General features: G+C 42.8%; 1 protein-coding gene across 5 annotated transcripts in view; it reads right to left on the bottom strand.

Annotated features, from left to right (window-relative positions):
• LOC138182388 (lachesin) overlaps positions 1 to 18,258 on the bottom strand; it is a 253,553-nt gene that overhangs the window by 44,983 nt on the left and 190,312 nt on the right. For all 5 annotated transcript variants that reach the window (XM_069118181.1, XM_069118185.1, XM_069118182.1 and 2 more), the window contains 3 exons: positions 11,524 to 11,652; positions 5,201 to 5,485; positions 4,518 to 4,580 (listed from right to left, as the gene is read on the bottom strand). In XM_069118181.1, the coding sequence (XP_068974282.1) occupies positions 4,518 to 4,580; positions 5,201 to 5,485; positions 11,524 to 11,652 (477 nt within the window). The remainder of the gene's footprint in view (positions 1 to 4,517; positions 4,581 to 5,200; positions 5,486 to 11,523; positions 11,653 to 18,258) is intronic.

Raw genomic sequence — 18,258 nt, 5'->3', positions numbered from 1 at the left:
TCAATTGGAAGTTAGAAGCGATTCGGATCGGACCTGATCTCCCGTGCGTATAGGAGCCTTTGAGCCGATTGAAACGCGAGTCAAACGAATCGACGTGTTCAGGGAGTTAACGCTGATTGTTCTATCCGTTTCTCTTGTCCCCGAATAATAGCTTAACCAACCCTGTAAACGTTGAAATTTTTCCCTCGCGCGAGAAAGGGATTCTGTAGACTAATTTACGTATAAAGAAAGAGATAGATAGATAGATAGATAGATAAATAGATAGAAAGAGAGAGAGAGAAAGGAGTTCGGTTAAAGTTACAATACGCCCTGTCGCGAACGTGTACTGAAACCAACAAGTAAGCGTCAGTATTACGTTTTCCAGGGAAGACGAGCGTCTCTAAGGAGGGAAATATCGTTTTTAAGGAAGCATCGATCTCTTCGTCCGGTGTCTAGAGTCGATGGTTCGATAAAGCATACTCGCAAGTAAAAAGGTCGACGCGTCAGAGCCCAGAGGCTAATACCAGAAATAATTCCGACCTCCTTGCTCCACGATAATTAATTACGGCCGGTAGGATCGATGGGTGTCCCGAGAGGCAACTAGTGTGTCGAGGCATTATTAAATATCGTATATTCTCGTGGGCCTAATCCCAACCCTTCGGCGAGAAGCAACCATTCCAACGAGGCGAAGGGGCACAGAATGGAGGGCACAAAGAGGTAGAGAAAGAGAGGAAATTCCAAGCGATCGTAAAGTTCACTTTTTGAAAGGAAGATTTAGAGACGTGTTTAACGAGTTATAAGCCGGTATAAATAATGGGCTCGCTCCGTGCAGATTTACCGGCTAGTTCGACTTTATAGCAGCGAAATTTGTAATAAGAATTTATCAGGTTACATAGTAGATTCTAACGAATCATCGTAAGTTAAGCACTTTTCTTTTTTAATTCTCGCAGCATCTCGGAACTGTTGCACGATGCATATTGGTAACGCTAAATCAGGCTACATTTTATACTAAACTAAAATGGTTATCTATAAGGTGGAAAGTATACATATATACGAAGTTTCTAGATCTAAGATATCGTTCAAAAACATACTTGTTACAACACTTAGTCTATACTAAAAATGCTAATAAAGTAAACGTGTCTAAAATCATAGGAAAATTCTGCATCTTTTAAACATATTCGTTATACCAACACTACATAGTATAGTTACATAGTTACACAGTAACGAGACAAACAGCAAAGTATACCATTTTAAGTCGAACAGAACTTGGAATATTTCTTTAACGTTGGCATTGGCTGAGCGATTTTGCGATTCTTACGCGAGCCGATACCGATTTCGTCGAATATCTGTTCGCAACAATGCAATCTGGCCTCGCGCGGCCTCTCGCCAGGACAGCGGTAATTGAATTCTAAATGCGGCTAATTGGGTCACCGGTCGACCCGACAGTATAATGCTCCGATATAAAATTAAAATCATCCTTTAGATTCGCGGATGGTCACCATGGACCCATAAACGCAGCAACATTCCTTTTTCGTGCGTTCGGAAGTTCGATATATATATATATATAAAAGGCGAATTATTTTGAATTATTGTATTATCTTTATACTCGATGGAAACGAAATAGCGAGCTCATAAGATAAAGCACCAAGCCAAGATATCAGTTCCGTCCGACTTGGTTAAGATATCTTCTATATCATTTCAAAATTGATAAGAAGCGATGTTTCGCCGTTTTTCTTTGTGCCATTTTTGTCTTTTTTATTCGACTTAAGCTACTTAACGATTATCTTGTAACCATCTATATGATGTCTTGATCTATAAATTTTTTATCGTAGACATATGCGTTTTTCACTTTTTCGTTATTATGTTACACCGTAGTAGCGTCTTACGATATATAACAAGTTTGATTATTCCGTGCGACGTTCAAGATTGAATCTAATAAAATTAATAACCTTATGTTATCTTACCACGAAGAAAGAATTGATTTTGAGGTTCCTACGACTCTCCATGTATCTTCAATTAGATGTTACGATTTATCGAAAATTGTAAACTTTAACTACTGACCGATTTCACGATCTCGTTGTATATCGTTTCCATAAAGTATATTTTGCAATTGCATCGTTTCGACAGGGATTCAAAGAAATGATCTGTACATGGTTGAATGGAGGAAAGCCAAGTGTCAAGGGGTTTGTCGATCGATACGTCAACCTCGAAGGTCTCGCTTCCTCTTCGAGTCTTATCTGGCCAGATAAGGAGCAACGCGGTCCCATTGGAAACTGTTCGGTGGCGCTTAACGTCCCATTCGTGAGTTATTGCCCGCCACGGTCGGGTCATTAATAATTCGCTAATATTAAGATTGATTTCGAGCCACGGAAGGCGACGAACACGAACCACCGCCCGATTTCGCGAAACTTTCTCGTGCACGGCAGTCAATCATCCGCCTCGTATATTACGATAAAACCGTGCGACAGTTGCACGATGCCTGACTGGAAACAGGTTGGAAATCCTCGCTCGAGAGGATCGTTACGTCGTTACATTTCGTTTCCCTTTTCCAGTCATCTGGCAACCTTAATGAACGCGTGAGTTACACGCTCGGAAAATTGCACCATATTTAAGTTCCGTTAATTATCAACACGAATAAACCTTTTTCCATTTATTCGTTCAAAGATAGCCTAAACTTCATTCTCTTAAAATTCCTTAACAATTCTCCGCACTTCTAGCCATCGATAGCTGTATTGCGCGTACGTGACCGAAATATACATAAATGATTTTTAGATTACGTTTGCAATTTCGTTAAATGGCGAAGAAAAATGTGCAGTATTCTTGTATACGAAATTGGTAATTTCGATTAGACCGGAGATTACAGTAGATCGGCGAGATGAAAATCTGACAGCAGACAATCTGTCGATACTAACGAAATTGTCAATAATATAAATAATTTCTTTGGCGTGACATCTGTCAAGTAACCCGATACGTTTAAAACTCTAGTATCGCTTTTCTTATCGAAATATTCTCTCGAGATATTAAGATTTCTACCATCTTTGATCTATCTGTACTTGAAAATCCAACGAACGACATCTTTGGCGATACTTTTCATCTTCTTTAGGATACGTATGTGTTAATCATGACTCGATCGTTTCGTGTATTCAGTCTTCGACGAGGCAGAACCTCTTGAAAATTGAATCTGCGCACGATAGAACGGATTTTCTATTCGACGAATGTTAGCCGTAGATTGGCAAAATCGGCGGGACAAAGATCGTGTCCCAGGTGAAAATCTGTAGCTAAGGGCAGTCGCGTAAGTCGTAAGATCTAACAATAATCCATGGTTTGCCGGGCGAGTCAAGCTACGAGTAAAATCGCGAAGCTTAATGGTGGTAATACCGTCGTGACCGAGCCTTGTATGGCGTTAATAATGCAGCATATTGAGATTGGTTTCGTTGCGAGAACACCGGGCCAGAGCCACAGGGACCTGACCTAGGCATCCGCCCAAGTTATTCGCGCTGCTTTAATAATACACGCTCCACAATGTGCACACCTAATGCAAAGATTACATTCGAGAGTTAGAGTCGCTAGTTTCGCCGAGGATTGCGCTCCTGCGTAATTGCTCGTTCAGAGATGTTTTTCTTCGAGAATAATCCTCTGGTCGGTCAACGCCATGGCGTTTTATCGTCAAACATAGCCACACATTTTCATGGATTTGTCTTTGGCCTTGATCGCTTGCCTCGTAAGCTTCTGAAATAGCTGATCGAGCAATTATTAACTATCGTAATCTGTAATACTGTGCTGGCTGTGAAATGTCGAGACGTTATATGTAATTCTTCGATCTGAACAATTGGAAGCAAAATTAGGAAACAAAATTTCGTTTCAAGCAGAACCTGCCTTTGTCAAATCGAAACGGTAACTCGATATCAAACAAAGGGTTAATTTTCAACTAGAAATTTTCTAATTTTATTACTGTGAAATTAAAAGGAGGCCGATTCCCTGGTCAAAATTACGTCAGTGGACAAATTCTTCGAATTTCTAATTGTATAGGACGAGCGTCTTTAACGGAAAGATCAAACTGGCGAATCTAAAAGAGATGATATACTGTAAGGCAAAACGGATGTCGTTGGCGTATCGAGGATGTTCGTAGTCGATTGTAGGGAAACGTATCCCTTTTCGAAGGAGATGGGACAACGTTCCTACTGTGCTCCGACCAACCGTGAAGCAATCGATACGGACACGGGACTCTCGTCTAAATTGTTTGGACTACCAAAGTAAACCTCTTGATCTCTCGTGAAATTTAATGGTCGAGCATGTTACTACGAAATTTAAATATTTCGCAATTCGCCTGGTTTAGCCTCGACCATTCAATTTCCAGCTGTGCTGTTTGGCCGCTTGGTGGTTGCAGCTGCATGGGAACGCAAGGGGTGCAACTTTTTGGCAGTAGATTCGAAAATAAAACACGGATATAATGAGTTCGATGAAGAGGGAAGCGTCGGAGAGGACCTACGTGATATCGATTTCGGGGCTCGAAGTGCAATATTCAATGAGGCTCTCACCTTCTTTGTTGGCGCTGCTCTTGATCTCCGTGGCCTTCGGCGCTGCGGATGGTTTCGGAATTGCTGAAATAAAAATTATGCATCTTGAAGGTTCAGCTTCGAAGCTATTTTCCCAATCGTTCAGTCAACTTTAACTTTATCACGAGTCACATCGATCGATCACTGAATTTACGAAGATGCCACGAAGAATTTCGCCTGAACAATCGAATTACGGTACTTTGATCTACCTTGAAATTACACGAATTCCTTTTTACGTTCTAAGATGTTTAAAATATTTGTCCATATTTCAAATGAGTCAAAATCGACAAATCTATTAATGGTATTACGTAATAAAATAACGAAGTCGCATTTGTCTGACCACTAATTCTACTTACAGTGGTATTCTTCTACGAAACCTTTAATTTCCTGCCAACTAGTAACACTAGTAGAAAATACACGGATTAATATTTACTTTTATGTTATTTAAGCATTTACAATTAACAAGTGTCGCTTAAATTGTGCACAAAAGTGTATCATCCCACTAATCATACTTCCTACATCTAATTACACAGATACAAAAATATGACACAAAGATATGGATAAGAAAAGATTAAATTAGATTATGGATAAGAAAAGGCGGAAGATTTGAAACATCGTTTCAACGATTTTAACGTTTTTCGATTATTTATTTATTATTATCTTACCATACAATCTGATGGAACCCTCAGTCTCGCCCAGCGAGTTCTTGCTGATGCAACGATAGTTGCCGAAGTCACCATCCTGCAGATTTCTTATGGTCAGCCTCATGTACGCCCTGTAACTGTTCTCCATGATGCTTGTGGTATACTTCTCGTTGGACAGTATCATCTCGGCGCCAAGAAACCAGTAGCTCATCGCCCGTGGATAAGCTTCCGTGTGGCAGTCGATCGTTACGTTCGTCCCAGCTGGTGCACCGACCAGCTGATTCGGCACGAAGATCATCGGCGAGACTTTAACATTAAACGGAGGAATCGGTTACGATTAGAAACCGAGAAACCTGGTCTACGGTGAATGAATAATCGTCCGCGGTGACGTCCACGGCAACGATTAAGTCGACGTGGATGTTTATGGGGGACTATGCTCAAACCGTTCTACGATTTATCTTCCACGAAATCACTGGCTGTGAATTATACCGAGCTGTTTCAGCGATTATGGTGATCGATAGCCCACAGTTATAAACGGTTGAGAAGCTTAAAGCTTTCGTGGAATATGGATCTTAGGTTGCCAACGTTGAAGTATCAGTGTCGTTAACGAATCTCGCGCTTTAATTTATTTTCCTTCTGCCGCTAAAGTTGACGGACTCGTGGATCCTGACCGTGGATCGTGAAGTTTGATAATTAAACAACTCTGTTTAGAAAGAATAGGAGAAGGAGGTCCTCGGAGATATTCGATTCGATTCAAAGTTTGATCAATGAAACAAGTAGTAAAATCAGGAGAAGAGAAACAAAGCGGCACCTCTTTGTCGAGAACAATAACGCGGATGTTATTCGATACGATACTATCTTTTCTTCTTTATCCCGTTCCCTGCTGTAAATAGAATTGCTCCGGAAGAACTTCTGGATCCGCGAGTCCCGCCAGTTCTCGCGCATCATCAACCCACTAAAAGCAAAGATTCCAGGTGAAAAACTTCCTTCCTTACGAGCGAGTTCTTTTTCCCTTGCTCAGCCATAAAACGAAAACACCAGGCTACGACGTAATATTCTCCATCTTTCTTCGTTCTCCTGGGATTGATCAAATGTAAATACCACGCCGAGTAGATGGCGCACCGCGTAGAAAATAACCGTGCGACCTTCGTAGTTCAATCCGCCGGAATAAACAGGAAACTGGCAGGGAAACTTTGTTGCGGCTGCATGAAACCCCGGATTAGAAACCATGCAGGCCAATCAACGGGGATAAAGTCGAATTGGACGTTCCGTGGATTGAAACGCGCCAAAGGAAACGAGGACCAAGAATTTTTTCGCCTCGAGCTTCCGACCGATCGAGGATTGCTAACATTCAGAACGTTTGAGCAAGTTATTTGGCGCAACCTCGCCGACAATTTGATTAGAACCGGTGGAAACTAGCTAGTTTAGAGATTAATCTGGAGGATGCAGGTCGCGTAATTCGGTCAGGCTTTTGGCGTCATCGGCGACTTCCCAAGCAAATTCGACTCGTCGACCTTTCGACGCGAGTTCGTGTCCGCCGGATACGGACGTTTCGGGCGATCGGGCGATTTAACGAGAACCACCGTCGGCAATTAATTACACGAAAGTGCAGCAGATAGGCCGTGTACGTAGGCGTAGACGACGACTGGGGCAAAACTGGTGGCGGAACGAACGAGGTTAACCGTAGACGAATAACATGGAGCTGGCGGCGCAGCAACCATCTCTCGAGGCTGGCCATCGGCGGTATGCATCAGGCTGGCCACAAATCCACAAATTGCCAGCGCTGACCCTAATTAACGCATACTTCTCCCGATTTCCCACCCTCGACTCTATCTACGTTCGCCTTTCTTTCGTTTCCGCGCCTTTCCTCTTCATCATCAACGTTCCCGCGAATTGTTGCTCTCAGTGAAATTAATCCAGCGGACGCTCGCTGTCGATAAATCGCTTCAATGTATTTCCAATCTTCCATAGGATTGGATGTTCGGGATTTTGTAAATTTTCGGCGGTTCATGAAGGAATGTGTTAGAGAATAATAACAGGCGTTGCTGAAAACTTGACTAGCGTGACGTCACAAACGTTTGTTCCGCAACTCCAGCTTTGATACACGCGAAGTCTCGACTGTTACGTTTTTGACGACACACGCTCGCATATCGCAAAGCACGTCGCGGCCTTTAGGTTGTGTTGAACGGTCGAATTCACGCTGAATTCACGTTGTTAGACAAAGCACACGGTTAATTATTGAAATTAAAATCTCCGAGCAAATATTTCGCAACTGATCTTTGCAGCCTTCGATTTAAATTGCCTCGATGTTCTTCCATCTACGATACGTATGCTATTTGCTTCTTCTCCGATCTGTAGACGATCGCAGTCAGTAATCGAGACTGGAAGATTCGCATTCCTTCCACTGGCTAACTCTGAAGCGACAAAAAGCGAAGAACACGGAGAAAATATGTTTCGTTTCTGAATGTCTAAAAACAAGCGAGACTCGGAACAAAGGAAACATTTCGAAGCAGGTTTACTCTTCCATAGGATGAACTTTGTTGTCTTCAAAAGGATTTTCTGCTTCAGCAGCATCTTAATTATCGAAACTAGGAATGTAGCCATTAATTACCAGGGGCTAGGCGTACTTTGTTAGTTCGAGTTTCCAGTTATCGCGTAATCGAGCAACAAAACTAATCGGATTCTTGCTGGTACTTTGCCTTCGACTTCTTCCCACCAACGCGAGATTAAAGAACAGTTATTGTGTACCAACTCGTTGAATCTACCATCTTCTATAATTTCTTCGAATAGATTTAAATATACGTACGATAATCTTTGTTTCTTCTTCGTCTCACGAGCAATTAGGTTGAAATTAGGTCACGAGAGAAGATGACGAACGAATGGAAGGAAAACGCGGCCAAAGGACGCCGCGAATCTATTTTTCTGTCACTTTGGTCTGTCCAAGGTTGGTTAGAATTTGTATAATGCCTCCCAGGAGACTTCGAAGAGCATTAAGCGAGACGATCGCGGGACTTTTGTAATCCAGCAAGGACACCTCAGATCCCGCGCGTTGATCGAATATCTTTTTTCGTGGTCCCACCCCGGTAATCCCAGATAACCGTTTCACCCCTCATTTTTCACTGGCCGCAAAAAAGCCCATTCTCCAGTGCGACCGGCTCTTTTATCGCCTCCTCCTATTGGAATGATTATTTCTACCATCGACGTGCAATATTTTCGATTTACGCTTCTTTACACTTGAAAGAACAGGATTTGTATATATCGCGAGCCTAATGGTACAAGCCAAGTTGGAACAATTATCCTCGTTTTTTATTTATTTTCACGCGCACGGTTACCTGCCGCCAATTATCCAGTTTTATCCAGTTGGAAATAAATCAACTGCATATTTGACAACTTTTCGAACTCAGTTACCTCGAGAACGAGGTATCCATTTTCTTATTCTGGATTTTCGTTTTATTTGGCAGCAAAGAATCTGCATTTCGCTTCGCTCGTACTATGAATTTAGCCACCTCGGCGACACGGAAGACAAGACGTCGTCGCGAATCGTTTGGTAAATCCGCCACTGTTGACATGGCTTCGTTACGTATATGAAAAATGTCGCACAAACAGCCTGTTTCGACCAATCGATGTAAAAAGACGGAAAACTCTCGCGAGAGACAAACAACGTGGACTTTAAACAATGACATCCTTGTTGGCAAGATGAATATCTAAGATGGAGAATCTTTTGCGATCGCAACGCAAACCGAGATTATCTTGTGCATTTGAATAAAATATGTCTCCCCTAAGCACTCAAAGCAGCCAGCCACTCCGCCCCACGTTCTCGTTCCCCTTTTGCCACACGCTTTCGAACAAAGCGGGCGCAAGTGGCGCTAGTAGAATACGCGAAACGGAAATCCCTCCGATACAATCTGGATTAAGGGGGAGGAAGTGTATTCTCTTGATGTTTCTGGATGGCCGGTCGACCAGGAATAAATTCTTCGCAAGAGGTGGGAAGGGTATTGCAGTCTTTAGTCCCGGGAGAGAGACCGTTTCTTCCAAAGAGAAGCAAAATTACTGGTTGTAATTGTGCTTGCCACTGATTCATGAAACGATAAAACAACCCTATCGCTGGAAAAACTACGTAAACGTGATAACAACGACGCACTTTAAGGGCCGTCGACGGTATTTAGCATGTTGCTATTGTACGTTCGAACGATTTATGGAAGGTACTTCTTGAAGTTCGGGCGCTGTTGTGCAGATGGGCGAGAGCAGAAATTACATTGGTCTATGTTGACGCGCAAGTTCACGGCCTCTCTGCTTGATGATTTCTAGCAACAGCAATCGCTTAATATCCCTTTTTCTCTGTTCCGTGCGTTAAAATAGATCGAAATGAAAATGAATTAATCGACAGTATTGGCGCGTCCATTAATCGAAAGATAATTTAATCCATATCCAATGTTTCCGTTTTTAATATTCGTCGAATAATTAATAAGCGATGCGTGCAGTTTGCGTGTCGATTCTCGCTGTTCCGACCATAACAATTCTTTGGCACGCGAGGCTCTCGCAATGGCAAAGGAATAGAAGTATCGTCCGAAAGAACAGGAATATTCTTTCTAGAAGAGTCGATCGCAAAACGAGAAAGAAAATCCTTGCCGATAACGCGCGTGTTCTGAGTGATCCGCCCAATTGAACCAAACTCCCTGACAATTATTTCGATGAAAATTTTCGCGATCTTCGAATCGTTAATGCACTCTTAATTTCCTGATTCGAGATACCGAAGCAGGTCCAGGAATCGAGCAGAGACGGATCTCGAGAGGACTGGTGAGAATTATTCAAACGCGTCACGGAAAGCAGAAGGCACAGGGAAACAAAAGTGCTGGAGCGGCGGAGTTTCGTGAGCAGAGAGCCGGAAGCCGGCTGTTTTCTCGTCGGTCTAAATAAAATATGTCTGCACCTTTCTAAATATTCAAAGGACAGCGCCTGGCTGTCCTGCGGCCTCTCTCTTCCTCTCGTTTGGTTGTTGGGACGCGTACGCACACAAAGCCGGCGTCAAGTGACACGAACGAATGGAACGAATAAAAGGGAAAAATGACCAGCAGCGGCGGGACGCTGCGCTCGCTCCCGTCGACCTGCCCTGGTATTTCCCTCGAGTTTTCCTAACGGCGCATCTGCTCGCCCTCTTCTTCCCTTCTTTCTCGTTGGATCGTCGACGCCGACGTCGGTGCGTTGCCTATGCCGGAGCTCGATGCAATTCGTGAAATGAAATTCAAACAATACCGTGTCGAAGCATCTTTTCTCCACTTCCCTCTCGGGTACTTGATTATGGAATTTACTTTCTGCGGTGAACGTTTCGAGTATCATTAGCCTCGATCATTCTCTATATCGCTTTCGTTTCGCATTGATTAGGTTTCTTTTAGCCAATTGTCTCGTTGCATCGAGAAGGATTTGCTTGCGTCAGATGATATCGTTTCATTTCGGACGAAAGTTAATTTCAATTTGAATCTTCGCTGCAATTTTTTTTTAGCGCAAAGTTCTTCGCGGTCGAATTTTCTTAAAGTTTGCGAGAAGATCGTTGAGAGAAAATTCGCAGGGGAAACGTAACGCGCAAAATTTTCAAGCCAATTTCGAAAATCCAGACTCGTTAGTCCTTTGCGGATAAAACTTTCTTTAAACGGCGAAAAATATTGTTCGTACTGATTAATCGTAATAGAAACATAGGCTCTCTGATGTTTTCGTAAGACCACAAACCGATCGAAGCCAAGTGTGCCGAGAAGAATTGTTTAACGTTCAATCAGTTGATAATTTATAAAGTCCAATGTCGCGTATAAGTGTACGAGCGTGAACGGGTTAAATATGAATTATGTACACTTTCAATATTATGCTTTTGACATTATACAAGCTAATTAATAATCACATCGTTGAATAATTAAAACTCATTTAAACAGCTATAGTAAAATGATAAACAAAATCCGGTAGATATAACATTGCCGATGAATATAACGATTTTACGGACTGGCATTCTTTCGTCGATCAATTTCTACGAAATTCCACTTTCGTCTACGAGTAAATAAATATTCCCAAGTAAATAAATTGAAAAGAAACCTAAGGAAACGCAAACCAACGCAGCTGAAACTCGACGCTCCTCTATTTTATCATTTGCCAGCGTTCGTTAATAATAACCGAGCATCTTGTTTTTCTTATTGAATCGAGTATCTCTGACAGAGAAATCCTTTTCGACTCGCCAAAGCAAATACAACGGGTAACAAGAGATTAAAAACGCGGTGGTTGACTTAGATACGCGTAACACGATGAGCGAACACACACACAGACACGGTGTATCCTTTCGGTGTATCTTCAAATCCACTCACATTCGACGTCCACGGTGATCCTTTTGCTGACTGTTGGTGGTACGCCATTGGTCGCGATGCACAGATACGCGCCCATTTCATTGCGCGTGATCCTCGTCAAGTTTAATTGTTCGCCATCGTACAGAGACACTGAAACCAAAAGCAGAAATTGATTCAGCCCGGTCGCCCGTGCAAATATAGCGTGTAGCGCCCGGAACAAACAGTCGCGTTCGACATAAACGTATAAACAGGATTCTCCGAAGAGAAAACCGGCATGGTTTTATCGACGAAACTTTCTCGGTTAAATGAAACCCTTTTTCCAGAGCGGGTTGTAAAAAAAGAAAGAGAACAAGTGGTTGTGTGTGTGTGTGTTTGAGAGAGAGAGAGAGAGAGGGAGGGAGAGAGAGAGAGAGAGAATTGGAAGTAAACAAAAAAGAGGAAGAGGTAGGAAAAAGCGAACCAGCGAACCCACTGGAACACGCATCAATCTACCGAGCGAGTTTTTCTGTCCTTTTTATTATTCCTGACGTCATCGTTTGTCTTCCCTTTATCGATTTCACCGACCCTTAAAAGAGAAATTTTTTGAGAGACGTTTAATTCCTTTTTACGAATGCAGTCTGTTGCGATTCATAGAAATGACCGTTTTCTATTCCACTTAATCCTCGGTTGGTATCCTCGAATCGGATGATTCACGACAATTTCAGTCAAATTACTTAATTTTACTGTATTTTTCGTTTAATTTACTGTATTATCGTAGTTTCATCATATTAAGATACATTCGACGCAATTCGCAGGTAACTTGAAAAGGTTACATTATATTTTAATTTACATTAATTAGCTTATCCTCGTCGATCGTTCTTGTGTTATTGAATAATAATTACGAGGTGAAAAAGAATCATTACACGCTACAGCTTCAATTTCATTTTCTCCTTTTCGCTAAAGCGAGCTTTGTAAACGAAGAACAGGGACGTGGTAAACAGGAATGGAACGTTGTAATGTAAAACTTTGTTCCAACGTGCAGTCGTAAACAATGGGAGGCACAATCGAAACGTCGAATCTTTGGAACTCGAATCCAGGCGCAAGCGCTCGTACAACTTGAAACCAATTCATAGTTAATAGAGAAGGGGTCACGATGTCCTGCCAGTCGAATAATTTTTAAGCCATCGTTCGACGAAGCGTTCCCGCGACGACGCGTAAAAAGTTAGCGCGGCGTTAAAAGTTTGGCCGAAAGTGCGGCGGTAAAAGACTACGAAGGGAAAAAGACGGTGAGGCCGGCCTTTACGGGACGAATATCAAAAACTGTCGTTCGCTTCCCAAGTCGTTAAGCCGTCTTTTAGTCCTTCATATCGTCGTAGAAGCAAAGAAAGAGAGGCAGTGAGGAGAGGACGAAAGAGGGAAAAAAGGAAAAGCTGTGCGAAATACCGAGCTCCAACGGTTTCGTAAATGAACTGCTTCGCGATTTCGATTTCAAAGGTATTAACATTGAGCGGAGTCAGCTTCCCGAAGGTGTTTCATCGACCACGTACGACCGGTGTTCCGATGTCTTTTAACGATTCTGCGAGTAAAACCTAACTTACATCGAAGAGGGAGAAAAAGCAGAACAGAAAGTAGAAGAAGAAGAAGAAAAGTGGAAGGTAAGAGAAACGAAGGGCAGAAAGAGAGGATAAACCGTGAAAGAACGATACTAGGTCACGAGGAACTGCCGCGTCGTGGCAAAAGGCTCGTAATTATTATTATTATCATTATCATCGCAGCTGTGAGAAAATGGATCGTTCTTTTTTTCCCTTGCGCTCCCCGTGGAAGACAAAACGGCGTCCCGTTCATTAGCCTGACACAGGCGTCGCGTCGTTAGGTTAACGCCGCGTTCGCGAAGTGTCGTTTCACGCAAAAATTATGATATCGATGATAAAATTTAATTGCGTTCGAAGAACGGAAATTAGCTTCGTTTTGTAAATATATATTTATACCGGTGCAGTGATTCTAATTAACGAGCTCCTTGTTCGGAGCGATGCGTATTCATTAAAGGAAGAAAGATCTCACGAGGATGAACCGGATATAGCCTCATTTCTTTCCCTTAAACTCGGATCATCGATTATGCGGATTTTAGAATTTGCATCGAAAATATTTTATCATAAGCGCGGGAAAAAATACGAGTAAAAATTGCGAAGGAACGAATATCAGAAGTAATTAATGAAATTACTCCGGCAAAGTTTGGACGACTGTTTCGCAGAAACAGTCTGCGGATACGGTTGTGATTGTTTAATTCATATCGCTGTTGGAAAAAGTTGCAACCAGGTAATTCTCGACTGCTTAACTAGGGTGAACCGACGGTTCTTTGGACCAGGGACCGGTATCTCACCACTTTCTTCATACTTTCCTCGATTCACAAGGGTAAAGAGATTGTACTTTTCCGTCTTTAAACATCAAATATTATTAAAATATGCGGCCTCGTTTTCTCGCTTCCGGTCTCGTTGACGCGCTGGGAAAACCCTGGGAAAGATATTTCCACAGGGATTAAGAGCAAGTCCTCTGGTACGTCTTCGGCTTCTTACGACATCTATCCGTGAAAATAATTAATGAGAGCGCCGGTGAAAGTCGATAAATTAGAAAGAAGACGGTCCTTTTTACGACCATCCGACAATATCTAACCTCTTCAACGCGACTTGTTAACGTTCATAAATCTCCATCCGGTTCCTCTCGATTTTACATAAACTCGATTTCATTTCCTTCGAAAATTTCCCCATGTATTTTTTATCATTTTCGAGCGTTTCCCCTTCTTTCTAAATCCATTCTCGATTCTTGAAAATAAGCAAACAATTTTCAGGGACGCGCTCGGCTTTTTCATTCGCGTTCGTATAATCGCGCGCGCATGTTTTTCTTGGAAACGTTACTTCATCCAATCGGCGGCGCTCTTTGGAAAACAATCACGAGCCGCGAGAATCCCTGAGCGGACAGATGAAATCCCGCGGCAGCCGCGCGGCGAATCAGCAATCTCCTCTTTTCACGGTGCGTTCATAAATCTTTACGCGGGTTTATTCCGGCTTTACTCGCCTCCTAGTCGCGATTAACCCACCGGCCATTAGTGCGTCGGCGGGTGGCAATGTTTCTTTCACGAGACACATGCCCTGCCAAACTGTCTTTCCGCGTGTACGACAGACCGGCGACACTCGTCGCAACGCTTGCGTCCGCCAAGGCATCCGATCGATACCGACGAATAATTGAGAGGAACCAGAATTTCCCTGCTTCCGGCTGTCGACCTCTGCCCCGCGAGATAATTCGCTCTACGCGTCGTCCTTTTCTCTCTATTTTTCTGTTTCGTTTCTGTGATTCGTATGGTTATTCTTCGAATTCTCGTATTTCGAATATAATAATGGAGAAACGGTAAGATTGGCGAGAAAGATATACGTATTGAGGTCGTAAACTAAAGAGTTAAGTGATGACATCGATCGATTAGCTGCACCTAGAACCGTACGTACTTTATACGCACGCAAGCACTCGTGTCAGCTTTTTTGAAATTAATTCTTCTTGTCGTTAGTGGCTCGACGAAGTTTCAGAATACAAGACAGAATTGCATTATAAACGTTCCATTTTACGAAGAGCTAGTTCTTTAAAGGATATAGTGATGGATATACTAATTTTTTTCTTTTTTCAGACGTAAAGGAAGACGTATCGTCTTAAGCGAAATTCCACATCCGTATGTTCGCCGGAACACCTTAAATTCAAAAGCAAACTTCAACTCGTGACCTGATTTTACGATCTCGTTATGCCGCTTTTTGCTGACTATAATGAACGTTTCTTCGGTTACGGTCAACGAATAAAAATATTCAGACATATTGTTGGACAACTGGTTTATCGGACATTAGAGTAGAAGGGTACGCGCGACAGTCGTTTGTCCTTCTATCGGAACGATATCGACTTCCTATACAACTTTATTTCACTATCGCTTCATTCTCTATTAATGTATTCGTCTATTGGTAGCAGAAGAGTGTTTAGGGAGTAGCGCCTGGTTCAAAGCCGAGAGAGATGCAAATCGATACATCGAGCCAGGCGGTTGCTAATAGCCATTTCGAAAGAAGAGTTTCATTGAAATTTTTATGCTGCATAACGGCCAGCGACAAGCAGAAACTTCATTATCGGGGGCTGTGCTGGTGTGTCGTGCGAAAGAATATCGTTGGAACTTGTTTCAGGGCTCGTTTTAACATCGTTTTTTCCAAAGTAATGCAATTTCTCTCCGATGGAATGCAATACCGAACGACGAACGAGCGTGGAACGAAAATTGCTAACAAAGATTAATTTTTACTCCTCCTTCATTTCCCTCTCGTTCCGTAATATTTTTGTAATTCTCCCATTCTATAATTTTATGAAGCAACTTTCGTCCGAGATACTCGTAACACGATAAACCGTTCAGAAGTTGCGACCGCAGAAAATTTCTCTAAACGATTCATCGTGTCGTATCCTACCATAGACGGTCCCATTCTACTTTTGCCCGAAAACTATCTGGGCTCGAAGGCGGTGAGCACATCTCCACCGATTTACACTCGGCGCTAGTAAAATTTGATTAAGCGATTAATTATTCGATTCCCGGTTTAATTAAACGTCCCTGTCGTCTTTGTTCCACGCCTCTTTAATTTCATTTATCGCCCTGACGAGATGAAAGGGGAAAGAGGCGGCATTCTTTTTTCGCCGTGCTTTTTCTCTGCCAGCTGGCACGGTAGGCGCGAAAAAACGAATGTAATCGCGAGAAAAGCCCATGGTTTAAAGGTGTCGCGGTTTTCAACGAACAAATGGCCCGGGGGGGGGGCTGCAAACAGCGTTACAAACCGCGCGTACGCGAACGCCACGTGTTAGAACATACGAAACCGCCGCACGGCCGTCTATCGCCCCAAAACTTAGGGGAATGACTCGCCGCGAAATGGTTAGGCCAGCCGGTCATGAATTTGTATGAAGCTTTAGAGAGGCTGCGGATGCCCCGAAGCGTGGCTTCGCGGATGTTTGAGTAGAAATTCCAGCCTTTTACGATCCACACCGACTATGCGAGCCACGGACGAGAATTTCGCGAGAAACCGCTCGAAAAACGAGACAGCTGGGTGTGTCATGAGCGGAGACTTTAAGTGGCGGCCGCTGACGATCGCGATGAATTTGTCCGTGCTGAAATTGCGAACATTGCGAAACCGTTCCGCCATCTAACGCGATAGGATTTGATTTAAGTGGTGCTTGCGCTTTGGTGGCCCGAATGATTCATTTTGCAGCGAGTGGCGCGTGATAACATGCAACGGGCGACGTATCGCTTACTATCTTCTCTTTGTTATCGCACGGTTCATATTTTTTCTTACAATTTTTCTGTCTTATCAATTTTTAAACGACCGAAGTTAAAATTCGAAGATAGCAGCGATAATCGTCTTCGACGATTGTGATATCGTATAATAAAAGGCACAGAGTTAGAACGAACGGTCGTAATCGACGCAACGAAAGGTAAAAACGGGAAAACTAGTTAAAGTGTAAAATTATAGGCAAACGGGGATTAAACAAACAGCAAACGAAAGAGTAATGGAATATCGACGTGGCTTATTTACCTGGCAATATCGTATATACTAAATCAACATCATAAGCGTCTAGCGAGGGCCGGTGAATTTCGGTCGTATCGGCAAATATTGATTATTCTGCCTGTTAACGTTCACGCAACCGATAACAATTCGGATTTCTCTGACGTCGTGGCCACGCGAATATATCTGGGGTCAAGAGACAATATTAACCGTCGCTCGGGATCTATGCAACACGATATTTTTTATTCACCTTCCTCTCTCTCTCTCTCTCTCTTTCTCTCTTTTTCTGTGCTTCTGTATCTCATCAGATCTTTGGATTGTAGTTCGATCATACGACGATATTTCAATAGGCGTTCTGTACACATCGAGTCGCTACGGTACAACTTGGTTCTGCAACATTCATGCGGTTGGCTAATTGGACGGGAAACTGTTCGAACCGGCGCGCGTAAACAAATTAACCTCCTTTCGGCCGATAGCGTTTGATCCGTCTGGACGTTCGATGAAAGACGATTCACCGAGGTTTCTCTTCTCTTGCGCTTTGCGTTTTGATGCAGCTTTTTCGCTAGGGAATTTAGTTTCGACAGGGACACTGCACGGTATAGTGGATAGGACGATGGCAAACGGAACACTTTCAAATGGCAAACTACGAGCAAAGGTTCGTCAATCATTACTCGACATTTAATTACGTCGGATGGATGCCGGGACCGAGCGATATTGCGACGCGCGTCGCGACTCTCGGCCGCTATCGATACAATATTGACACGATTGCTATACATCGAAACATCGGTATTTATGTGTAAATACTCGCCAAGCGCAATAAATAGAATGAAGTATAAATATTGCGTGAGCGCCGTTTAATCCTGCGTCGCCCGGTGAAGCGTATGTATGTACACGGGTGCCATTCCGGAGAGTTGTAACTCTTCATTTTTCAAATGGATCGTTTTCCCGTGGTTCGACACTTGATCAACGCCGAATTTAGATCGAGCTAAAAACACTCCATATCCCCTTCGCCTTGCTTCTTCAAAAATCGATACTCGTCTCGTACACTTGTTTAATCATTGTATAGATCGTATCGTGACAACCATTTTTATATGTCGTAAAACACGCAAATAGATATGCCAACGTCCAAAACAACGGATAACGTTTAATTTTTAACGTTGAAGTGTAACGAAAAAAAGAAAAGAAAGAAAGAAGGAAAAAAATAGAAGAAAGA

The sequence above is a fragment of the Bombus flavifrons genome, chromosome 8 (assembly GCF_040668555.2).
Source record: "Bombus flavifrons isolate JBK064 chromosome 8, iyBomFlav1_principal, whole genome shotgun sequence".
NCBI lineage: Eukaryota > Metazoa > Arthropoda > Insecta > Hymenoptera > Apidae > Bombus > Bombus flavifrons.
The sequence above is the reverse complement of the archived record's forward strand: the minus strand, read 5'-3'. Positions and strand labels throughout refer to the sequence as shown.